Source organism: Antechinus flavipes, chromosome 3, assembly GCF_016432865.1.
Source record: "Antechinus flavipes isolate AdamAnt ecotype Samford, QLD, Australia chromosome 3, AdamAnt_v2, whole genome shotgun sequence".
NCBI lineage: Eukaryota > Metazoa > Chordata > Mammalia > Dasyuromorphia > Dasyuridae > Antechinus > Antechinus flavipes.
In genome coordinates this window covers 448224649-448251631 of record NC_067400.1, presented here as the reverse complement: position 1 = coordinate 448251631, position 26983 = coordinate 448224649, and the positions used below count along the sequence as shown (strand labels likewise).

General features: G+C 31.1%; 1 protein-coding gene across 1 annotated transcript in view; it reads left to right on the top strand.

Annotated features, from left to right (window-relative positions):
* Positions 1-26983, top strand: part of NBEA (neurobeachin) — a 754131-nt gene that overhangs the window by 297721 nt on the left and 429427 nt on the right. Inside the window, exons 33-34 of the mRNA XM_051986470.1 lie at positions 3881-4008; positions 26290-26351. Coding sequence (XP_051842430.1) covers positions 3881-4008; positions 26290-26351 — 190 coding nt within the window. The remainder of the gene's footprint in view (positions 1-3880; positions 4009-26289; positions 26352-26983) is intronic.

Genomic DNA, 26983 nt, shown 5'->3' with positions numbered 1-26983 from the left:
AAATAATTCTGAGGTACCATCTCACACTTCTCAGATTGGCTAAGATGACAGGAAAAGGTAATAATAAATGTTGGAGAGGATGTGGGAAAACTGGATACTAATTTATTGTTGGTCGTGTTGTGAAATGATCCAACCATTTTAGAGAGCAATCTGGAACTATGGGCCATAAAACTGTGCATATCCTTTGACCTAGCAGTTCCATTACTTAGTCTATATCCCAAGGAATTCTTAAAGAAGGGAAAAGAACCCCCATGTGCAAAAATGTTTGTAGCAGCTCTTTTTGTAGTAAAGAATTGGAAAATGAGCAGATGTCACTTGTGTTATATGAAGATAGTGGAATATTGTTGTTCTTTTAAAAATGATGAACAAGTTGATTTTAGAAAGACCTGGAAAAATTTATATGAACTGATACTGAGTATAACAAGCAGAACCAGTAATACATTGTACACAATAATAGCAAGAATATGTGATGATCAACTATAAATAGTTTTTATTAGTGGTTCAGTGATCCAAAACAATACCAATAGAATTTGGAAAGAAAATGCCATCTGCATCCAGAAAATAGAACGAAGGAGACTGAATGTAAATTTACTCATACTATGTTCACTTCTTTTGTTGTTGTTGTTTTTTAATCTCTCCCATGGTTTTTCCCTTTTGCTCTAATTTTTCTCTAACATGATTTATAAAGTAATGTATATTAAAAATTAATAAATTTATTAGGAAAAAATAAAAAAGAATTGTAATTAGTATTATGCAATTTAACTTTATTCTCTTATGATTTCTCTTTTCTGTTTTTATGATTTTTTAAATTCTGTTGAATCTTGTTATGTGAAAGTCAGATTTTTCTATTCAAGTTTGTTCTTTTCATCAGGAATGCTTGAAACTCCTCTATTTTGTTAAATTTCCACTGTCTCTCCTTCCCTATCCCCTGTACCTGAAAATATGGTCATTTTTCTGAATAGGTGATTCTTGCATCTAATCCTATCTCTTTTGTCTTCGTGATAGCCTTCTCTAAAGTCTTTGATCCTTTACTGTGAAAACTGCTAAATTTTGTGTGATCTTCACTGGGGGTTCATGATATTTGAATTTTTAGCTAATTACAGTATTTTTTCCTTGACCAGGGGGCTCTGGAATTTAGCTGTAATATTGCTGGGGATTTTCATCTGGGGATCTCTTTCAGGAGGTAGTTGGGTTATTCTTTCAGTTTCTCTTTTACTGTCTGGTTCAAGGATATCTGTTAAGTCTTCCTTGGTAATTTCTTGAAAAGGCTATTTAATCCCATTTAATTATGGTTTTATAATCCATATATTCTTTTTTATTATAGCTTTTTATTTATAAGATATATGCATGGGTAATTTTATAGCACTGACAATTGCAAAACCTTTTGTTCCAACTTTTCCCCTCCTTCCTCCTATCCCCTCCCCTAGATGGCAATACCATGTTAACCAATACATGTTAAATAATGTTAAAGTATAAATTAAATACAATATATGTATACATGTCCAAACAGTTATTTTGCTGTACAAAAAGAATTGGACTTTGAAATAGTGTACAATTAGCCTGTGAAGGAAATAAAAAATGCAAATGGACAAAAATAGAGGGATTGGGAATTCTATGTAGTGGTTCATAGTCATCTCCCAGAGTTCTTTCACTGGGTGTAGCTGGTTCAATTCATTTCTGCTCTATTGGAACTTAATCCAATAATTCTTAAATTATGTGTCCTTGATCTATTTTTTATGCCAGTTGTTTTTCCAGTGAGTTACTCACATTTTTTCTTCTAATTTTTTTTCGATTTTGTTTTATTATTATTTTGATGTCTTATGGATTAGCTTCCACTTGCCCAATTTTCACATATAATTATTTTCTTCATTTAATTTTTGTGCCTTCTTTCCCATTTGGCCAATTCTACTTTTTCAGGAGTTCTTTTCTGTAGTGAGTTTTTGTATTTTTTAAAAAAGTTTTCCAGTTGTCCTTTTTTAAGGATAAGTATAACCATTCTTCAGTGGTTTTTGTGCTTCCTTTACCATTTGGTGTAATTCTGATTTTTAAAGAAATTTTTTTTCTTTAGTATTTTTGTGCCTCTTTTACCAAGCTGTTGACTTTTTTCCTTCATTTTCTTACACCACTGTCATTTCTTTATTTTTTCTCTCTTTCTCTTAATTTGATTTTTAATTTCCTTTCTGCCATCTTTTAGTTATTCTTGTTGGGTTTGTGTTCAATTCATGATTTTCTTGGAAGCTTTCAATGCAGCAATTTTGGTAATGTTTTTTGCTAAGTTTGATTTTACCTGTAACTATTGTCAGTTTTGTTTTATTTTTGTTTTGCTGATTTTTCTTGTATGTTTCTTGATTTTAACTTTATATTAAGGTTAGGCTATCCTTCTGGGTTGCAGGGGACACCATCCAAACTACAGGCTATATTTTTGCTTCTGTTTTCAGAGCCACTTCTAGATTATCTCTGTCTTTTCCGTTTTTCCAAGGTGGTATTATCCCTTCTTTTGGCCTGTGCTCTGGTCTTTACCCAGGAAAGGACCTTGTTTTCTTGGAGCCACAGCATTCCATTTGATCCTGGATTTGCCTCAATCACTGCTGCTTCTTTCAGCTTTGGAATTGTGAGCAAGACACATGCTTTTCTTTGATTGCAAATGCCAGTGCTCTTTTCATCCTGGGGTCTGTAACCTGGATCTGCATATGGGCAATGTAAAAGGATCCTCTACTTAATACCAGCAAAGGGTCCTCCTGTAATTTCTTTTTGATCAATTATCTCACCTCTTTACTGTCAGCTGGCTGAGAGCACCATAAGGTGCTGCTACAACTGTTGCTGCTTGTACTGCAACACAACTTGCACTGTTTTCCTGACCTAACTCCCACTACAGTGAAACATATCTTTCTTGCTAATCTTCTAAATTGTTTTAGGCTGGAAAACTTTTTCACCTGATTTTTTTGCTTTTGCCTCTTCAGATTTGATTTGAGGTATTATCTTAAAGTTGCCATACATAGTATAATTATATATACTATAATCCTAGAGTTTTCTCTCACATGAATTGTGTTAAATTAATGTGATTTTTAGTTTACTTATTGTTTTCAATTATTCACATTTCTGCTTTTGAATGAAGATAATCAAAGTTGTATTATATACTTATTCAAGTAGAGGGAAATAAATCTCTGAGGGTATATGCCTATTATATTCCCATAGTGGGCTCCCTAGAAAGAGATAAAGAACCTTTTGGAACATGATCTTGGTGTGTGTTTTATCATATCATTCAAAAGTATAGTCATTGTCATTTTATTATTGATTTATCTCTATTTGTTCATTACGAAATGGAAACCCATTTCATATGGAACTTTCCATTATGATTGGATTATAGGCTTCCCAGGTTAGGTTTTAATGTCTACTCTTAAAGTCATTCTTACTTCAAAGAGCTTTGGTATATACAGAAGTCCACCTGTGTTTGATTCACACATTTCAAGCATTCTTCTATCTCTGAAAAACTGTATTTTCTCATCATCAATTTTCATGAGATTGAACTCCAGTTCACTAGGTGAAGAATTGCATTTTAATAACCTTTTGAGGAAAAAAAAATAATTAAAAGCTAAGCTTAGGAATGTGGCATAATAGGTATAATGTTGGGTTTAGAAGCAGAAACACTTGGGTTCAAATTATATTTTCTGTTTATGAGACTTTGGGCACATTACTTTATCTCTGTGATCTTTGTTTTCTTCATTTTGAAAATAGGGGTAATGATATTTACATCACAAAGCTGTTGTGAGGTTTGAATAATGAAATATAAAGCAACTTGCAAATTCTAAAATATGACACAAACGGCATTATTGGTTCTATTTATTGTTGTTAATTATTTTTCATATCTTATTTTCAATAGCATAACTGCAAAACTTGAAAGAGCTTTAGAAAAAGTTGCCCCGCTTCTTCGTGAAATATTTGTAGATTTTGCTCCATTCCTCTCTCGTACGCTACTTGGTAGTCATGGACAAGAACTGTTGATCGAAGGTACAGTATCTTTTTTTTTTCCTACTCTGTCTATGCTAAGTATTTTTCAATATATATTAATCTGTGTGCTTTGAGAACTTTTTTTTAAAGAAATAATTACTAAAGAAATATGATATTTAGTAATGGTATAAACAACTTGCACAAATATAAAAAAGCAAAGTCAATATCTTCTTTGTTCAAGAACATACATATACACATACATATGCACACAGGCGCATATCCTGGTTAGCCATTTCAGAAATACATTCTATGAATCAAGAAATAAAATGAAAGAATGGTAGGAGACCTCATTAAAAAGCAACCACTATTCAACCCACATGATACTGTATAGTGTCTAAGAAATGTTTCCTGAATTAAATTTTAGTGAGTTAGCTAAATTATTTCATATGCAGTGGGGAGCGTAGTTTAATGAGTATATAAAGAAAATGAGTAAAAACTACATTTTTGGAAGTCAGGTGGGAAGGAACTGGGAAAATAGATCAAATCATCCGTATCTATGCATAAGGAATGGGAAAATAAATGTATGTTTCTCCCATCAGTCCTCATTAATTCCATAATTGATCATAACGTGGTGAATTCTTGGTGAATATAAACTTAGAACAAACTAAAATAAACAAAACTATTATGATATATGGGAGTATATTCCTAATTAATTTGCATTTTTAATATTAATATGATTTGCATGTGATCTTTCTGTCACTGTATAAATAGCCTTCTATACTCGAGTCAAATCAACCATCATTTTTTAAGTAACAAGTATTACCAGAGACACTGTGACAGCTAACTCTTCACTTTATCTTACTACTTAGCTACATACATACTATGTCCCTGTCCAGCATGGTTAGTATACTTTTTATCACTTCACCTCCTTGTTCTGGATAAATTTATTTAAAAGGAATGAGGAAGCCTGAATGTGAATACTGATCAAAAATATCTTTAAAATACACCAAATTGTCCATTTGCACTAGGGAACTTCTTGCCTCTAGGATATTTGTCTTAATAACACATATGTTGTCTCCCCCATTAGGCTATGAGCTTCTTGAGAGGAAGAACTATTTTTTTATTTATCTGTACTTCCCCAGTGCTTAGCACATATTACTAAGCATGCATAGTAGGTGCTTAATAAGTCTTTGCTGTCTAATAATGCAATACTTATAACATAAAGGTGTTTAATCAGTCCTTGTTCTTTTTTTAATAAAACGAAATTAGGTCAGTGCAGATATAGCAATACCCTGATGAGAAGGAGAACATTTAAGGTTTTTATATTTGTCAAGTACTGTGTTAGAAATTCATGTTGGTACAGGAATAAATAAAGAAGACAATTGCTGCTCTCAAGGAGTTTACACTCAAATGGGTGAAGATAACCATGCTGGACAGGTTGCTAGAAGAGAGTGAAAGAAGATATTCCTACCTTGAGCAATAATTAGAAAATTGCAGTAAATAGAAATGGAGAGTTAGTTCTCCTGGCAAAACAGGGCAAGAAGCTTATCTTCCAGAGTCCAAGACAGGGGAGAAAGGGATAAAATTATTATTGTTTTAGGGAAATTATAGTAACCTTTTCTTTTATTAATTAAATATTTCAGGTATTATTTATATTACTCCTTAGAAATTTAAAAGTTTCCTTCAAGCAGTAGTTTGTTTTTATCTAGCAACCTTTTCTTTTTGTATTTATAATACAAACTAAAATTTTAATAAAATTTTGTTTTTTATATTAGGATTATCTAAATAAACTATAGTCCATTTTTATCACTTTACCGTGTATGATTCTACAGAAATAAAGTGTAAATCATTTAAAGTCATTCATAAACAATGGGCATTATTTATATTTTGCCTTGTGATTCTTATTTCTTGGCCATATTTAAATACTTTGGAAAACAGTATTTTCCTGAAGTCCAATTGAATAATTTTTTGGGTAGAGGAAGGAATAAGCATTGATTAAAAAAAAAATAACCTGCTATCTGCCAGACAATATATTAATTACTTTTCACAAATATTTTTCTCGTTTGATTCTCATAACAATTATGTGAAGTAAGTACTATTATTATCCCTGTTTTACAATTGAGGAGATAGTTAAACTGAGGTCAAGTAATTTTCACTGAGTCAGACATCTGTTAAATATCTGAGACCAGATTTGAGAATCAAAAATTGAGAACCACTAACAACAGTGAATACTATAGGAACTGGCATCTAATTCTTGAATCAGTCTTGAATCTTGAATCAGAAGACTTGTGGTCTTCCAAGAGTATACAGTGGAGTTTCTGTTAAGTGATTGGGTCAAAAGTCAGATAGTAATGATTATAGGGGCTTAAATGGAAAGTATATTATAAGAATTTGACTTTTCCCCTTGAAAAAAGGGAGATATAGGACAATAGGAAAATAAAGATTATTTGAAGATTTAGTAGGCATCAGAATTAGCAAGTAAGTAGACTTTAAGGATAGTTTTTACTTGGGAGGATGAAAGTGATAATTAGAGATAGCTCCTGGAGAAGATAAAAGGAGATGCAATCAATATGATCTTTGTATTTCCTTCCATACCTTGGACACATGAAAGCTTAGGAAAGATCTGGGGGAGCATTTATAATTGCTTATCATTACAATATTGCTTTTACTGTGCATAATGCTCTCTTGGTTCTGCTTACTTTACTTTATCCCAATTCAGATAGATCTTGACATGTATTTTCTGAAACCATCCCATTTATCATTTCTTGTAGCACAATAGTATTCCATCATAATCAGATACCATTTATTCAGCTTATTCATCTATTCCCCAATTGAAGGACAACCTTTCATTCTTTGCCATCACAAAACAGACACTGTAAATATTTGGTCCCTACAGATCTTTTTCCATTTGCTTCCATGCCTTTGGGATATAGATCTAAATGGTATTATTGGGTCAAAGAGTGTACGTGGTTTTATACCCCTTTGGGCATAGCTCCAGGGTGTTCTGCAGAATGGTTGGACCAGTTCACAACCAGACCAGTAGTTCATTAGTATACCTATCCCTAATTTCCTCTAGTATTTGTCATTTCTGATAGGTATGAGGTGATAACTCAAAGCTGTTTTAATTTGTGTTTCATTTTTCTACCTCTCCTTCACTTCTCACCCAGTGCATTCCCCTTTCTCATCCCTACATGTGTTTTGAGATCATCTCCACATAATTGACTCACTCATATCTATGTAAATTCCTTCGAACTGCTCTAATAATGATAATATTTTTAGGCATTACATGTAACAGCTTCCCATATAGGAATATAAACAGTTTAACTTTATTGAGTTTCGTATAATATCTCTTTCATATTTACCTTTTTATGTTTCTCTTGAGTCTTCAGTTTGAATGTCAGTGTTGTTCTTTTCATCAGGAGTGCTTCAAAGTTCTTTACTTCATGAAACGTCAGTTTTTTTACCCCTGAAGGATTATACTCATTTTCTCAGGGTAGGTGGGTATTGTCGTAGCCAGAATTCCTTTGCCTTCCAAAATTTCATTCTATGCCTTTCATTTCTTTAAACACAGAAATTGCTAAATCATGTGTGATTCTGAGTGGGGTTCTGTGATAGTTGAATAGTTACTTTTTGACTGGTTGCAGCATTTTTTTTCCATATTCTGAGAGTTCTGGAATTGGCTTTAATATTCCCAGGGGTTTTCATTTTGGTATTTCTTTATTTAGAAGGTGATCAATAGAGCCTATCAATTTTTGTTTTATCTTCTGAATCTATAATATCAAGTCAGTTTTTCTTAATAATTTTTGGAAATGTGACGGCTAGGCTTAATAGCTTTCATGTAGTATAATAATTCTTAAGTTATTTCATTATTTATTTTTCTGGGATAGCAAGGTGGTTCAGTAGAGTGCCAGACCTGAACTCAGGAAGAGACTCATCTTCCTACATACAAATATGGTCTCTCATACTTATGTGACCCTGTGTAAATCACTTAATGCTGTTTGCCTCAGTTTCATCACCTGTAAAATGAGCTAGAGAAGGAAATGGCAAATCATTCCAGTATTTTCAATCACAACTGAAAACCACTGAATGCACATTTATTTTCTGGGTCACTTGTTTTTCTGATGAAATTTCTATTTCTATTTTTTTTCACTTTCTTTTTTTTTTTTTTTTTTTTTACATTTACTGTTTCTTGCTGCCTTATTGAGTCATTAGTTTCTACTTTCCCAATTTCAATTTTTAAAGAATTATTTTCTTCAGTGATCTTTTGTAGCTCTTTTTCCATTTTTTTTAAAGCAGTTATTTTCTTTGGTGAATTTTTGTACCTCCTTTTCTAATTGGCCTCTTCAGCTTTTTAAGGAATTCTTTTCTTAAGAATTGTACCTCATTTGCCATGAGGCCAATTCAAACTTTTAAAGTTTTTTCCTCAATATTTTATGTCTCTTTTACTAAGCCATTGACTTTCTTTTCATAATTTTCTTACATCACTCTTTTCCTAAGTATTCTTATACTTATCTATGTTTTTACTCTTTAGGAATTCTTATTGGCCTTTGAAAGTCCAATTTGTCTTTTTTTTTCCTTTAAAACTTTGTTTGTAGCTATTTTTATATTGTTATCTTCTTTTCAGTTTTAGTCTTTGCCTTTCTTGCTGCTATAGTAGTTTTTATGAGCAAGTTCTTTTGTTGTTGTTTGCTTATTTTTCCAGACTATTTCTTGACTTTGAATTTTATGTTAAAGTTGTGCTCTACTTAGGGATGAAGAGGCACTGTCTGAAAATTCTGGCTTTTTTTACGCTGTTGTTTTCAGAGCTTTCAAGTTATACTGATAGAGATATGATCACTGTTCTCTTGTTTGCACTCCAATTTTTACCCAGGAAAGCCTCCTGCTTTTCAGTAGTCACCAACTCTAGTGTTCTTCTTGATTCTTTTACTGTAACCAGGTCCTCTGTTCTCCTGAAGCAGCAAGTATTAGAGCTCTCCTCTCTGCCTTGGAACAGGGTTCCCGTTCCCTTGTGACAAACCCCAGGAGTTTCTCTCTGCTTTGGAACTGTGATGCAGAACTTCATATGGAGTTGGTTAATCAGCACCAACAGCACCCAGATCCAGATAAAGATTCCCTGTAATCTCTTTCTGATCATTTTTCCAAACCTCTTTTTCTTTTCTGAGCTATCTCATCATGACTTTTTGTTACCTCTGCCCCTTCAAAATTTGATTTGAGGTGTTATTTTAAAATTGTTTGGACAGGAATGTTGATTGACTATAGCAGTAATTGCCACTTCTACTCCACCATCTTTGTTCTAACCCATTGGTTAATTTTTCAATGACCCAGTCCCCTAGCATTGGTGATTTTCATTCTTGTTTCAGTATTTCTGAAGCTTCTGAAAGCTTTTAAGAAATTAGAAAGTAACATTATAAAATTAGAAAATAACAACTGCTAAAGAATCATTTGATTGTTTACGTTGTTAAAAAGAAAAAAGTACTATGTGTCTGCCTGTATGTTTTCCTTAAAAACCAATATGAACGTAATGTTTTGAAAACATTATTAAAAGAAGGAAAATATGCTTCCCACCTTTTGAAAGTGTAATGGACCAGGTACATGTTTTGTGAAGCTTTTTAAACAAGGAGAAATGGGATAGCTAGGTGGTAGAATGGATAGAGCATCAGCCCTGAAGTCAGAAGGATCTGTTAAGGACACTTAACACTTCCTAGCTGTATGACCCTGGGCACGTCACTTAACTCCAATTTCCTCTGCAAAAAAATAAAATAAAATGAAATAAAAACAATGAGAAATAAGGAAGTTAGGTTTCTTGATTAGATGGATGCCTAAAAGAGGACAAGTAACCCAGTTCCTATACACCCACCACAGCTAAATGAATGAATGAATGAATCTTTTAAAACCACAACAAATTTAGTAATTATCAGTAAACTCAATGAGAAATTGTAGTACTTGATTTCTTCTATACAAGAACTACCTAAAAAATCAGCACTTTGTAACTCACATATCCAGGGGGACTTGGATAGCCATCAAGTGCAGGAATCCAGTTGACTCAGGTGAAGATAGCTGTGGCAGTAGTAGGTAGATCCTGACTGGCTCAGATATCAAATTTAGGAACATTCAATGCTGAAAAGATAAGCACAGTAAAATACAGAATATTATAAAGAATCATGGTAGCACAAGAAACCTAAAAATTCAATTTAGGAAAGAATAACATTGTAAGAAACTCAACAGAAAAATTAATTTTACTGAAGTACTACATAACTACCTAGAAGAGATAAAGTAAGAGATTAATAAAATAAAAGAAAAAGTTCAGCGGGAAAGAATTGAAGGAGAATAACTACAAAGTATGAACGCCATGAAAAATCAGAAGTAAACAGAAATCAATGACTCCATGAGACAGCGGGCAATATTAAAACAAAATGAAAAGGATTTTTTTTAAATGGAAGAAAATGCAAACTGACTTATTACAAGAACAACTGGACTAGAAAACGTAACAAGAAGAAATAATTGAAGAATTTAAGAATCAGTCATTGAATTCCTGAAAGTTAATGGGACAAAAAATTCTTATGGCCTCTCTTTGAAGAAAATTAAAATTAGATTTTAACTATGGCATTCCTCACATTTTTTCTTTTTGGATTTCCTTCAGAAGGTAAGGAGTGGATTACTTCTATTTTCACTTTGCCATCTTGTTCTAAATGATCTGGCTAATTTTAATTTTCTTCAAAGAGAGGCCATAGTACTTGAAGCAACCAGAAAGAAGGTATTAAAATATAGTAAGGAATCATAAATCAGAATTGTCTTTTAGAATCAGTCAAAACTTGGATTACAATATTGCAAAAAATACTTACAATCAAAAATAGCTTATTCTAAAAAGCTGAATTCAACTAAATAGCAAAAAAAATGGATATTTAATCAAAAATGAGACTTTCTAACATTAAATGCAAATGTAAAAGTAAAAAAGAAAATCAAAAAAGTTAAAATTTACATGAACAGTTCGAAGAGACTTGTCAATCAATAAAAGGCTAATTTTCCAGTAGGGGAGAAGAAACTAGTATTTCTAGGAATCTTGAATGTCTTCAAAGGGTATTTCATAAACTAAGAAATTACTCTGGGGATAGATTGATTTTTCTTTCCCTGAAGGTTCAAAGAAGGAAAAGAAAATAATAATATTAAAGTAGTACACTAAAGTAGAGTATAGGAAAATCTGGGATTTACAATTTCTCATAATTTGTATTCTTGAAATGAGAATGCAATTATGTAAAAAGTGGTGGTATCTGGCAGTAGGTGAATCTCATTCTTATCTGAACCTGGAAAAATTATATGTGTGGTATAGCAAATGTAGAAATCTCAAGAGGGAAAGAAGCAGAGAAAGAGGGGAAGTTAAAAGAGGAATCTGAGCAGGGAGTATTCTACAAGTTAATAACCTTCTTAATCTCAAAGCAGATTAAAAGGGGGTAGAAAGTAAAGAAAACAACCTGGAAATGAAAAAGTCTCTTCAATTAGGGAATTGTGGTATGACAATGTAATGAAATATCATTATACCAAATATCATTTTACCATGCCAAATGACAAAAGAATATTTTAGAGATTTCTGGGAAGTAGGAACTTAGACAGATAAAAGTGATCAGAATTAGGAAAAGAATGTTGTCAACATTTAAAATGAAGGATGAATTATGTTTTTAAAGATGATGTGACCCACCTCTTGAAAGAGAAGTGATAGGTTCAGTATGCTGGAAGAGACAGATTTCTGCCCATGATGTAGATTCATTTTACTTGATAATACATATTTTAAGTACTTCTCTTCCCCCTGCCCCATTTTTTATTTGAGGTGGAAGAGAAGGGAGATTCTTATAGTCCTCCCATAAATAAGTAAAATAAAGAAATTTATTGAAACATTTTTTAAAATACACAGAAAATTACAAAAAAAATTCTGAAGAAATTACATAAAAACTACAGGTTAAAAGTTATAAGTCTTATTGTGTAAGTTCTGGGTTTTTTTTTTTAAGACAAGTAGTGTGGCATGGAGATTTATGTTTTCATGTTCTTAATAAGTGGAAATGTTTTGTGGTTATGCACTGCAACTATTTTTAGTTTAAAAAAACAAGTAAGGCAGTTAACTTATTTTCTTTACATGCAGATTGAATAAAGTTACTTATAATCAAGTTAAAAAGCAAATTCTTTCATACATAAGATGAATTAAAGAAATTAATACTAAAATCAGTGTTTCATATAATCTCATTATGATCTTGATGGGAAAAAAATTAGTTCATTTTCTTTATCACTTTCTACAAACTTGAGCAAAATAAACAGATCCAATCCTGATAATCATTTCCCACAAGCTTCAATCCTTGGATTCAACTTTATCATCCTCCTTCTCCTCCTGGGACAAGCTCATCATCAGAAAAGTCATTATTGTGGAGAATGCAAAATCCTTATTAAAGAGGTCTGAAAGATTCATGGCCCAACCATTTTGTATATGCTATACTTCTTGACTTGGACTCTACCATCATCATGCTCCTGTGCTGAGTGCTTTCTCTGTCCCCTTCTTCTCTTTTCTCAGTTTCCTTTGGTGTAATGTCTTCCTATATTGATTATAAGCACTTTAAAGACAAAGACTTTATTTTTCTTATTTGTATGCCCAGCATATACATAGCACAATGTCTGGCACATAGTAAATACCTTAATAAATATCTATGGAATGGAATTATTGATATCTCCTTTTGTACTTCTTGTATTTGTCTCTTGTAAAGAGTTTTAAACTATTTGTGGATACTTTTTACTAAATTTCCTTAGATCAAGAGTTAAATTCTTCTTGCCTTAGCTCTTCCACTACTACTAATGTGCTCTTAGAAAAAACATTTAATCTTTTGGAAAACTAGGGGTGGCAAGTATTAGAGAACTTTATCTTAAAATCAGAAAGATTTGAGTTCAAATCCAGTCGCAAACATTTACTAAAACTTTGGGTAAATTTCTTAACCATTATTTGCCTCAGTTTCCTTCATTGTAAAATGGGGATAATAATAGCACTTATCTTCTAGGATTGTTGTGAGGATCAAATAAGATAACTGTTGGAAAGCACTTAACATAATGCCTGGCATACAGTGGCTATTTAATAGATAATAGATACATAGATACATAATTATTTTTATTGTTACTACTATCACCACCACCACCACCATCTCAATTGATTCATCTATAAAAGGAAAAGTTTGACCCATGTGATATGTAAGAATTCAGTAGCTTTGAAATTCTCCAGTTCTAGTGATTTAGTCACTAAATTTAGTGATTTAGATGTGATCATCATATCTGTGACTTAGGATATGAGTATGCAGTTGTGACTGAAAAGATCATAGTGACTTGGAGTAAGGAAGACCTTAGATTTAATCTGCATCAGACATTTATTTACTAGCTATATAATCTTGATTGTCATTAACCTCTGCTAACTTTAGTGTCTATTTGTAAAATGGGTAAAAAACAAATCTATTTCTGAGGTTTGTTTTAAGGCTCAAATTAGATCATATTTGTAAAGTAATATGTAAATATTATAATTACTTATGCTGTGAGGCAAATATTAAATAGTTACTTTAATAAATTACCTAGTTTATATTCTATTTAAGAGTATAGACTGGGTGCAGCAAGTTGCCATAAATAGTTTTAGTATCCTTGAGTCATGAGACTGGCATTGACTACAATATGTATTGCCTGTGTCACTTCAAGAAAATCATTTCAGCTCTCTAGACCTCAGTTTTCTTAACTACAAAATTTCAGAGCTTACTGGTAAACTCATCTAAGTTCTTTATTTAGCTTTGTATCTATGACCCTTTGATCCTTTTTAGTTTCCCCTTCTCACCATAGTTGTTGCTCAAATAGTGCAACTTTATTTCCTGTTAGTAAGTCATAAAATTTCTTAGTTGCTATGGATTTTCCAAGCCATAGATGAGCTATTAAATGTGCTATTTGAGATTTTGCTGAAGTGAAGTATTTGAAGTACTTTTTAGTTCCTTGTTTTTGATTACTTCTTCATCTCGCTATGAAACATTTTAGGTTGTACTGCTATTGAACGCTATTTCTCTGCTGGCTTACAGGGTGAATTCCAAAATTTCATTATTTACAGTATTGTTATGAGAGGAAATGGTCTTTCAGTTATTTTGGGTAAAATTTGAGGTTTTTGAAAAAGATTCTGTTTGCCTGTTAATATTGTGGGTGAGCAAAGAAATAGGAAGTTCACATTACATTTTGTTAAATATCTGAAAAGTCTTAGAGATTTGGGAATGACTTTTTTTTTTTTTAATTTGAGATCTATGATTTCAATTCTGTAGAAAGTTTCCTGGGAGGAAAAATTTCTTTACTTATACAAATCTGTAATTCTTCTATAATTTATGTATAGTTTCAGAAATTTGCTTGTGGGGCTAAAACATTAAATTATTTGCTCATGGTAACGATATGTATCACTTCTTAACTGTCTGTAAGAGACTAGATCTCTATTCACTGTTGCCTTCCTTTGTGACTAGTAGATATCCAGTTAAAATCATCTGTGGCATATATTTCATTAAGCAGCTTTTCTGGTTCCTTAGGCACTTAGACACCCATTGATATTTAAGCTTGTGATCCCATTAATTTACTCTGACCTTGAACATATCGACTTTATCTCTCTAGGACTTCAATAGCCTCATCTATAAAATGACAAAATTGAACTAGGTGACTATTAAAATCCCCTCTAGCATGCATTCTTTGATCTTGTAATAAAGTTCTGTTGATGTTCCCTCCTACCACATAAATAAGTGTTATCATCTTTTATATTTTTAATAACTATCAAGATTTCTGGTCTCTTCAGTTATGCATAGAGATATTTAGTGAGACATACCTATGAAAAACCCTAATATAACACCTTCAGAGCTAGTCTTTAGATACAAATCATTCAGTAACCTAGTTATTTACTAATTGCCTATTTTTTCAATTGTGTTTGGGATATCTTTTAAACTTCTCTGGAGAATATAGAAGTATAGGGTATTATCCTTCCCCTAAAGTTACTTCTAACATAGTTTAAAGAGAAGACTACCACACCTGAAATGACATATTAAATAAAAATGAAAACATATAATAAAGTAATTTACTAGACAATTTGATTTAACAAAAGGTAAATTAGATTACTTCATAAAGTTCATTTGACTTGAGCTAAGCCTTGAAGGATGAGAGGGAAAAGGAAAATCTAGGTGAAGGGAGTATGAACAAAAAAATAGAAGCAGAGATGAATATAGACATCCTTGAATACTGGCTAAAGAATTTGAAATTTTGTATACTATAGGTTGCTATGAAAATGTCTGAATAAAAGAGTGTTATTTGCATGCAAAAAATAATATTGTTTTGATAGCGAGAAAATAAAATCAAGAAAACTTATTAGGCTATTGCAATAATTTCAGAGTCACAAATAAATTTAAAAGACTGAAAAAATAGAAAAAAATCTTCAAAATTTCTAATAACTGGAATAATGCAAATTAAAATAATCCTGAATTATCACCTCATTATGCTACCAAAAATGCTAAAACAATATAAAAATTCTTCTTTGGATGGACTGTGGAAAGACAGCTATATTAAATTATTCCTGATAGAACTATGAATTGGTTATACTGTTCAGAAAAGCAACTTGTAATTATACAAGAAATTCATTCTTGAGACTTTATCCTAAAAAGATTTCTGTGAATAAAAATGTTCATGACGGCATTATTTGTATTAAAAATAAAGCTCAAAACAATTTATAGTCAATTATGGGAAAATAGTTCAACAAATTTTGGCATATAAATAAATTGGAATGTTAATTACTACATTGTAATAAATAATATTCATTCATTGCCAGTAAATGGCATTTTCATAGGAAATATTCAGAGCATAAGAAGTATTATACAAAGTAACGTATAGTAAAGAAAAGACTTAGAAATTCCATGCTTGAGGCTACAAGTAAAATTTTAAAAATCTTAAACTTTATCCTGATTAATTCTACATCACAGAGAAAAATAACTTGTAAATTATACCACCTTTAAGTGATTGATATGAGAAAAAAAAAGTAAATACAGCATTTAGACATAGTTATAAATGCTATCATTTGGTGAATTTCATTAAGTGTATGTTTTGAAAGTTAAATTCAATAATAAGAAGTGACTTCTTAATGGGAAAACATTTCCCAATTATAAATAGAGTACTGTATAATCTGTGGCCTGCTGATAATACATTGTTTATTGCATTTGGCCCTATATAGTGAATAGGAATTATTACAGGACATGATTGGGGCAAATCAATACATAATTGTGATCCTTAGTACAATTGAACTCAGTAATCCAAATAGAGAGAATATAGATAGGAAGAAAGCTTTACTCCTACCATGAAACTGATGTAGTGATAATAGAAATAGTCAAATTAGAAGATAAATGCACTGGGTTATATTGTTATATTGTTAAGCTAAACTAACCAAAAACCAAAAGCAAAAAAAAAAAAAAAATCCTTGTTTTCAGAAATCTTACATTCTGCACTACAATAAATTTCAAATGTGTAGATGGAATCTTAATGAAGTAAGTCTTAAGGATTAGTTAGCATCTAATCAAGAGTTTTAAAGGAATTCTCAGATAAGAACTTTTAAATAGACAAGTGTAATCTAGAAAGATAAATAACTGTTGAGGACTGGTGTGTTGCCAATGGGACCTTCATTAAATAAATGAACGTCAGAGAGAACCCACAGGAACATAGTAGAATATCTCATTTAAATATTTGCAAGGTTCTAGAGTCTTTCCTATTCTTCAGCAAACATGAACTGTGCAGAAAGGCTATATGATTTTTGTAAAATGAAAAACATAAAGCATTTTTCTGAAGCACCTCAACATGCAAGCAAGGCAGCTGAGGCAGATTACCACATAGATGAGTTAAGGATTCGAATATATCTTCTCACTCCAAATACCGCTACCTTACTCCTTATTACTCCACCTCTCATTTTCTTTTAATTTATATTGGTATGATTTATTTGTAAAGGTAAAATATACACTTGGGCAGTTAGATGGTATAGTAACTAGAGCACTAGGCTTGGAGTCAGGAAAATTCATCTTCCCAAATTCAAATCTGGCCTCAGATTCTTACTGGATCTGTTACTCTGGGCAAATTCTTTAATCCTGTTTACTTCTGTTCTTCATCTATAGAATGAGCTGCAGAAGGAAATGACAAACCACTGTATTATCACTAACACAAAAACCTCAGATAGGATCATGAAAAGTTAGACAAAATTGAAAAATGACTGAACAATAACAACAAATATACATTTTTGCATGAAGGAGAAAACTATTAGATGTAATTTGTCTTTAGTTTTATTAAGAAAATGGAGTTACAGTTGGTTGATGCCATGATTATAGATTGAAACCTTAGAAACAGAAAAGGAATATTCAGGTCCTTTTATGTACAACAGTATTTTGATAGTAATATTTTCTAGTGTAGTACTCTTATGGTCTTAGGATTTAAGTCTTCAGACAATCAACCAGCACTTATTAAGTGCTTTCTCTATGCCCAACATTATGTTAAACCTCCAGAATATAAATTAATAATTAAAATCAGTCTTTGAGTTTAAAGAGCTTACATTCTAAAGGGGGAAATAATCTATATATAACATACAGATTAGTAAGAGGCAAGCTTACAAAGACAAAAGTGGAAATAAGTCCCTGCTACACAAAACATACACAAAGTAAATTACAAGGTAAACTTGGGAGGCAGAATCTTGAGAAAGGCTTGGGGGATTTACTTGATTTGAATCAAAGATGAAGCCCAGGATTACAAATGTAAGAATGTGCTGGTAGAATATTCCAGGCCTGAGGGCACACTGACCAAAAGCATGCAGACTGGAGATAAGAAGAATGGCAAGAATGTTAGTGTAGCTAGAAAAGAGCATAAATACAGGAGATCCATGTGTAAATAAGAAGTGGCAAATGGGACTAGTGTATGGATTGTATGGGGATAGATTTAAGACAGAGGTAGATTAAGCTATTCTAGTAGTGTAAGCAAATGGTGCAGAAAACCTATTAATAATGAGGAGACACGTGACACATGGAAATAAAAGCAGTGGGATTTGGTGATTAATTAGGTATATGAGGGTGGTGAGTGAGAATGACGCCAAAAAATGTTTCAAATAAATTTAATTTAACTTAGAGATTTAGAATTGCCTTAATTGCTCTGGGCAGTTAAGGGAATTATCAGGAGATTCCCCAGCTTTTGAATAACTGAGACATAATTTGGATCCTCTTCTGGATTCCAAATCCAGCTCTTTTCTCTCCATTTTCTCAATATTTTGATCATAATTGTTGGAAATAAAATATAACTTACCTTATTATGTTAAATTGTGTGCACAAACAAAAGCTGCACGGTATAAAAATCATGGAGGGATTTCATCTATACTATTGAAGGCAGTAGCTACTTAGACAAGGTGCATTAAAGTATAAAACATTCACACCTGGAATTTTTTTTGTTTTTATCATAATATTACAAGAAAAATATAAGAGAAATGCAAAGGAAATTAATTCAACTCATCAAAATATCAGTGCCTTTTAAATACTAACAAAAATGATCAATGCCTTTTCAGAAAGATAATGTTTATAAAATTCTGAACAGTAGACACAAGGTCAATGCCAACTTGAAGTTCAGTGAATTCCAAAGTGCCGGATTTTGATTGCACAGTAAATATAGGGAATTCTTAAAGGACTTAGAATCCATTATAAAGATATCTCAAGTCACAAAATACAAAGCTATACTTATGAAATTAGGATGTTTTGTGGTATCTCAACTTTGGGATTGACAACAAGATTTATCACTATTCCCATATTCATCTTTAACATTAATTTCCACTTCTATCAGGTAAAGAATACTTAGCTGGCTTGACTGGTTTTATGACTCTCAGAAATGATTAGTGAACCTATTTGTAATGTGATGAGAAGTCCATTCCTCTAAAGGAATTGTTTTCCAAATCTTATCTTTCTTAATTTGTTTACAAAAGTTTGTCATGAGTGCAAATTAGCAAGACTTGTTGAGGTAGGGACGGTTAAAAGGCTATGTGTTTCTCTACAAAATAGATAGCTATTTTTTTTAGTTTTTATAAATGATAATGGAAATATTTTAATAATTGTTTCTGACTTTGCTATGAATTATTTACCATTAGCTTTCCTCCTTTGAGCCAAATAATAATTATAACCTTTTTTCTAGCTTGCTGTTATTTCCACTGCTTATGCTATAGTGCCTCATTCTTCATTTCTTTTTATTAATTTTTTTAGGATATAAAAAGTTTAACTAGCATTAGTTTTTGACTATAGCAGAAAATCTCAGAGATTAAAAATTGACACTTTAGTCTGCTTGAATATGAAGTTCTTAAAACATTGGAAAGCTTTCATGGTATGATTTTTATCATTCACATTATGGCTCTACTCAATGGTCTCTGAGGGATTTTTTTTTTTCCTTAGCAAGGTAATACTTTATTTTGATTGAATATTCTCTTTATAAGAAAAACATGGGAAAATGTTATTTTAAGAACTATCCTAGTAATCAGTTCCCAATGCACATATGATTTAACAAAACTTCATCTTCTTCCATTAAGATCATAACCTTTTTATTCAGTAATTTGTATCTTTATTCTTTAAGAGGGTAAAATTCTCAAAATGTGTCAGTGTGATACGAAGCAGCCAGTTTGGTCAGTTCAAAGAGAGAAAAAACAAAAGCCCGATCAAAACTGCTTTTTGTTTTTCTGTAGATCCAATTCTAGTTAATTTTGATAAAATTCAAACCTGTATCAAAAATCTTAAGTATTTCCATCTTACAACTTTAGAGGAATGCCAAGCTTACCCTTCTCATAAATGAAGGGATTTTTACCTCTTCTGGGACATAGAGAACCTCCAATGAAGTAAAAAATACAGTATCAGATGTTCTTCTTTTGTAGTGAAAAATAATATTACATTCTTTTCCATCTTTCAAATACTGAAAAAGATTTATATTCATTTCTAAATATTTTTTGAACCTCCTCACTTTTTAATATACTTTGATATTTAAAACATTTTTCTTTGCCATAGTATTTTTACCTACAGTAGATCCTTTTTAGTTATTACCATTTACCATAGACTATGTGCATGCCATGACCTTAGGGATTTGGGTGAATGAACCAAGAAAAATGTAAAGAGAAAAATCTCACTTTCTCTAATATTTTGAATACTTTTTTCACTTGAAATTTATAAATTGAACATTTAAAACATTAGCTCTCTTGATATGGTTTTATTTTTTAAATAAAGGAGATTCAGTATTATTTCAATTCCTTTCCATTAATACTACACTTGATTGCATTTTCATTGAGATTTTATGTTAACAAAGTAAAATCACAGAAAGAAAATGCAACAAAATCTTTTTAAGGTCCAGCTAAAATAGGAATAACATACAGTAAAATTCCTAAGCATATTCTTTTGTTGACAACAGCAATGATATTAAGAGTTTGTACAGTGATTATTTCATAAGAACTTTTTAAATGGGTTTTTACATATCTTACCTGGACAGAAGTAGAAATTCATTCTAAATGAATAGTTCAACTTGCTTTTTATATTTTGAACTTTAATGGTCTGCATGTGCCATAGGCCTAACTAAAAATTAAAGTTCATTTGAATCTTTATTAGTTACCAAGACAGTATTCTGTTATTAGTTTATTCTCTTAGTAGAATACTAAGAGAATAAAAAATTAATTTCAATGAAAATGAAGTTTTTAAAATGGTGAAAAAGAAACAGTATAGCAGTGCTTTTCAAAGTAATTACAAGCTGTGTGAAACCTTTTCAAATAAAATAAGCTGTCTGATCTTTTCATAAGTAAAAATATGCTCTATGTATATTTTCATTACCATTTTAATTTATTTTATTACTGTGTATGTTAGCAATGAAGGAAAAGGTATTTTCTCTATTCTACCTTTTAAAGTTTATGAAATGGCCTATCATGATTACAGTACAGAATAAAAATTGTGAAAAAGAAAGAGAAAAGTCAGTGGTTTTGCTTGTTTCCAAAAATCAAAAGCCATTTAAAACTGTATTTTTAAAATTCTTGATATATTTTCTTTTTATAATATAAATCATAAATGGATTCTTAAGTGAACCCATTATATTTAATTAACATAATGCATCATCTAAAGTAGATTTAATATTCAGTAACAGTAAGTCAAAAAACATTTAGTGTAGGGGATATAGTTGAATCATAGTATGCATAGAAAGGAATAAAGTATAAGAGGAGTAAAAAGATAAGAAAGGGTCAGTTTTAAAGGCCAAACAGAGAACTTTATATTTTATCCTGAAGGTAATGGGAAGCTGTTAAGAGTTTGAATCAGAGGTAAGAAGTGACATAGTCAGAATTTCATCTTTAGGAAATGTCACTTTGGCATTTGAGCAAGAAACTCGGAGGAGGGAGAAAGGTGAGACAGGGAATCCAATTAGAAGGCTATTGTAATAATTCAGTAAAGTAGAGATTAAAGGCCTGAAGTAGGGTAGTGTGAGAAGATGTACATGAGAGATGTGTACATGATGTCCCATTATTAGTCCCCCAAGGGCAGAAACTAATTTTTTTTTTTTTTTTTTTTTGTCTCAGAGCCTGTCATGGCACAAATTCCTGATAAGTATGATTTGTATTTGTGACCAAACCTGTGGTTCCATTATTGTAGGGAACTGCTGTTATAGAAACTTCCTCTACCAGTACATATAGGCAGATATGCTGCTATTTATTATCTTGGAGATGAGCCCGGGACTCCAAAAGTCTGAGTGGTTTTTTCCAGGATCACACTGCCAGTAAGTGCCAAAAATGGAATTTAAACCCAGATTCTCATGATTATTCCCTATATTATCTTAAGTAGTTGTTGAAATGAATTATCATTTTCATTATCACTATCATCACCATTCTTCTCCTCCTTAGTATTTATCCCAGAAGGATAGGCTACCTTTTCATGTCCTTTGGCCACTTATGTTTTGAGAATTGGCCCCTGTTATATTTTAATGTTGATTTTAAAAAATATAACTTGTTCAGCCCTGAAGTCAGGAAGACCTAAGTTCAAATCTGATCTCAGACATTTAACACTTCCTAGCTGTGTGACCCTGGGCAAGTCACTTAAACCCAACTGCCTCAACAGCCACCAAAAAAATAATAAAATAAAATATATAACTTTTATAGCAGATCTTAGAGATTTTTTTCCTCTTTCAGTAGTTTCTCTGACTCTTATTCTATTGATTTTCTTATTGTGTAATTTTGTGAAATCTAAGTTAGCCATTTTCCTCTAAATGATAACCTCTAATCCCTTGCATGAATAATCCTCCCCACAATCAGAGTTGTGAAAGATGCTTCCTTTTATTCTCTTTTAGCTTTTATTTATGCTGCAGTGTCATAACGCCTTAAGATCACTTTATCAAACATTAGGCTCTTTATGTTTGACCTTTCTCATCTTATTTGCATAATTTGTTCCATTGATGATTTTTTTCCCCCTAATGCCAAATAGCCTACTGCTTTAAGATAAAATTTTGGGGTACAATAATTCTAGAGCAGGTTATTCCCACTATGTTTTTTATTATTTCTCCTTGACTTTTTGTTCCTTCAGATGAATTTTGTTATTTTTTTTTTTGTATATTTCTATAAAAGTAGCTTTTGAAGATTTTGATATGGTAACAAATATAATTTCATAGTATAACCATTTTTACTATGATAACATTGATCAACCATGGTCAGTGAAAATCTTTATTATTTTGTCTGTTTCTGTAAAAAGTAGTTTTCATTTGTATTTATATGTCTTGAGTTTTTATTGTTAGAGTAATTATAAATATATTTTATGCATTTTGTAATTGCCTAAATGGGATCTCTTTCTCCCTCCCAAGTCCCAATTTCTTTCTTCTTATCCTGAGTTGTCTTAGTGATATAAATGAAGACCGATGATTTTAGTTTTATTTTAGGTCCTCCTATTTTACCAAAATTATTGTTTTTGTTAATTTTTTCAGTATCTCTAGAACTATTTAAATACACCTTAATATCCACCAATAATAACTTTGCCTTTTCAGATATTCCTATTCCCTCAATTTCCTTTGATTGTCTTATTGTTAAAGCTAGCATTTTTAGGACTATGTTACATATTACAGGTTTAATGTACATCCTTGCTTTTCATCTTTTTTGGAAATACATCTTGTGTTTTGTTTTAATTTTCACAAATATTACCATTGTTTATCATATTAAGGAAAGGCCCTTTAATTGCTCAATACATTTTAGATTTTTAATCTTAAATTATTACTTTTTCTGCATTTACTGATAAGTAATTTTTATTATTTTATTATTAATATGATCTATCATTTCTTTACAATGTTCAGCTATCCTTCTATCCTTACTTTTCAGTTGTAAATCCAACCTGCTCATGATGAATAAATTTTTTTTTTGCCATAGTCCAGATGAGTGGTGATGAAAGTATAATCAATGGTGGTCCCTTTCTGAAGGGAAAGAAGGGAACGGAGGAGAAATGTTGTAGAGAAAGAAATTGTAAGAGCTGACAACTGATTGAATGTGTAGATTAAGTAAGACATTAAGAATTACAATAAGGTTCTAAAATTATATGGCTTAAAGGATTTTAGTGCTTTTAATAGAAAAAGGCAAGATTGAAAGAAGGTTGAATTTGAAAGAAAAGGCATTGAGTTCTATTTTGGACATGTTGAACCTGAACCTTACTTAAGGAAGAACTTGCCCTCAACACTATTTTTACATATTTTTTCCAATGGCTGTGCATCAGAACAAATTCAAGCTAAAAAAAAAAAAAAGTTTATTTTTTCAGCATACTCACATATTTAGGTAACTTTATGTAATTAACCTTTTTCTTGAATTCTTATAATAATCTGTGTTTTTTAAAGATGTATATTTCTAGCTAAATTACTTTTCTGTCAGGTCAGCTATTGAAGAAAAGAGTAAAATCAAGTAACAGCTTTGTGATGAGAGAATTTTAAACCAAGGAATTTTAAACAATCATGCATAGTACTTCAAAATTTTCAAAATACTTTCTTTATTAAAAGACAATTACCATAAAAACAAAATAAAGTGAATAGTGCACAGCTATTTGGCTATTTTGGGTTAAAATAAAACTAATTTTGATTAAATAGTAGATATTATTGGAGGTATTAAAGGTTGATTTTAGAGGTAAAAGAGGTTGATTTTGTTTGTTTGTTAATTTCCATTATCTGAATGGCTGTCTCAGGTTTTCACTTCCCTTCTTGTCACCATAAACCCAAAGCAGGTGTTTGTTTGGGAAGAAGAATTTTACTACTATTATTTATTCCATTTTTGTTTTATTTCCTTTTAAAATACAATATCCCTTTGAAAAGTTACTTGCTTTTTTCTTCGAAGTAGAGTTAAGGTATTTGGAAATAGAGAAAGGTTGGGGGGTGGGAGTGGTTTTGTGTGTGTGTGTGTGTGTGTGTGTGTGTGTGTGTAGCAAGTTCTCACAAAAATGGATTATAAAATATTACAAATTACACAAATTCCTTTTGAGTAAATGTACATTTATTTCCCACCTTATTTGTACTTTGCCTCTAGAAACTCATCTTCCCATCAGATTACATCAACTATGAAACTCATGTTTGCTCAGAATCTCATGCCCCATACATAGGCCCTTCTCCCACTGATTGGAGAGGAAGGAGAGCAGATTTAAGAGAGGCCCTCTCAGTTCCTCTATTTTCCACTACAGGCATCTCATCATCCCCACCATTGATGTATATCTCCTCTCTTTTCTTGTTTTACTCCCATCCTTTTCAGCTTTTTTTAATATGTAGTCTTCAGCCATCAGATTCTAATTTCTTTGAGAGCTGTCTTTTGCTTTCCTTTGTATCCCTCGTACTTTGTATACTTCTTAAATATAGAAGGTGCTTAATAAATGTTTGCTTGGTGAAGAGAAAAGGGGGAAGCAAGTATTTGTTTTCATCAGAATAGAAGGTAATTCTTTTGCTAGTTAAATATACTCTAGTGGTCATGTAAATTATATTAACATAGCTATATAACTTGATCTTTCATTTAGACTTCCTTTGTTACGTTTAGTTAGGTTACCTGCAGTTGATAAAGGTGCCATTTTAATCTTTTGGCTCTTCTAATGAGAAAGGATGAGAGTTGTTGATCAGTTATAGTAATTGTTTCCCCTTAAATGAGCTTTACACATCTTCCTCTTATGTCATTAACTAACTGTCTGCTGAAAGATAAAATAAAATACTAAAGGCTTTTTATAGCCTAATAAGAATAGGGATGTTAACACAGTGGGCATTAAAGTATATTTAACTGCTGCCTACAATAAATATACATGTTTTTCCATGAAAGGCATTTGACTCTAATCTCTATTTGTTGAAAATTAGCCATAAATCCCTTGGTATCTAACTTTAGCATATGACATTTTTTCTACTAGCTTTTTTTGATGACTCACTTTTCCTTCTACTGGAGGATTTGTTTTGTTTTAGTGATCAGTTTATAAAAACTGATGAGTATCATTTTTAAAATGGAAGCCAACAAATAATAATGTTAATCTTTTCAAATTAGAGAAAACCATTGTTAACTCCTTCTAAGAATTTTGATTTTAATAAGCTCTTATAAATATTTTCCAAACTACTGGCATTTCTAAAACTGTAAATTACAATGAATTTTTCAAAGTGTGTATATAAAACTTTGAATATGAAATTAAATTCATTATGAATTGTGTTCAAATCTTTTAAAAAAGAATTAAAAAGCTACTGCTTATTGATGTAATATTAAATTATATTGCTTTTTCCTTAAGAACCTGTATTAGGCATTAAAGGAATGAGGTCTGAATAAAACATTACTCAAATATTTTAAAAATGTTTTTTCTGAAATTTATAATCTTTATAGGCTTTTAACGATATCATACTGTGAAAATTATGTTTTTGGACGGAAGATTTTGATACTCATTTAGAACCTAAGTAATAAGAAATATTTGGTTTAGAAAATAAGCCTGTGCTGAATTTTGGCTATAATAAATTTTTTTAAGCTTATAAACTTTAATAACTTAATGAGAAATTTTTAGCTATTTGAAATATCTTGAAAAATAGTTCACCTTGAGATGTATAAATGGCTTTTCTCTTTTCCTTCATTATGTTATCAATCTTTTTTAATTGAAGGCTTTCAAACATTTAGCCAGATACTGAATTCCTTATTTTTAAATAAGGATATAAATTGAATTTTATGTTTTCTATGAATCAAGGTTTTCTTTCTGGAAAATTTAACTTTGCCTAAAAATTACAACTCTGGGCAATCTAATAATGATGTTTCCTTTTAATATGTTCTTGTTGCAGGCCTTGTGTGTATGAAATCAAGCACATCTGTGGTTGAGCTTGTTATGTTGCTTTGTTCCCAGGTAAGCCTTTTTGCTTTAATAATTGCATTATACTTCCATTAAATTCCTTCACATCTGTTCATGGGATTGGTGTTCATTTGTTTTTTTTGTTTTTTTGTTTTTTTGGTCATTAATTGCCCCCCAAAAAATGTTTCCTTCTTTCTTTGAGGATATGTATATGAAAGAAAGAAGAGAGAGAGAAACAGAGAAAAATGAAAATGTGATGTATATTTTGCCTTTATTCTATCACTGAAAAGTACCTCCTTATGCATAATGATGTATATATTCACATATATGTAATTTTATCTATACTTGTGATAGAATCTTTCAAATGCAGATATTTTTAAAAAATATTTCTACTTTGATGTACAATTTAAAAAGATGTATTTCCCCAGAATTTTTATGCCTTCATATTTCATGATTTATGTAGAGAGTTTATTGATGATGGAAACCTTGATCTTTTAAGTATGGTATATGAAAAGTATGATAAATGCTGTCCCACAATATTTAAAATAACAACCAAAAAACTGTGCAGGAATTTCCATTAATAAATAGTTTGATAAATAAAACTTTTAATTTTTCTGTTATAATTTATACTATAAATTTTTAGTATGATTGAGTTAAAACAAAAAAAGTTAGAATTTTGCTTCTTT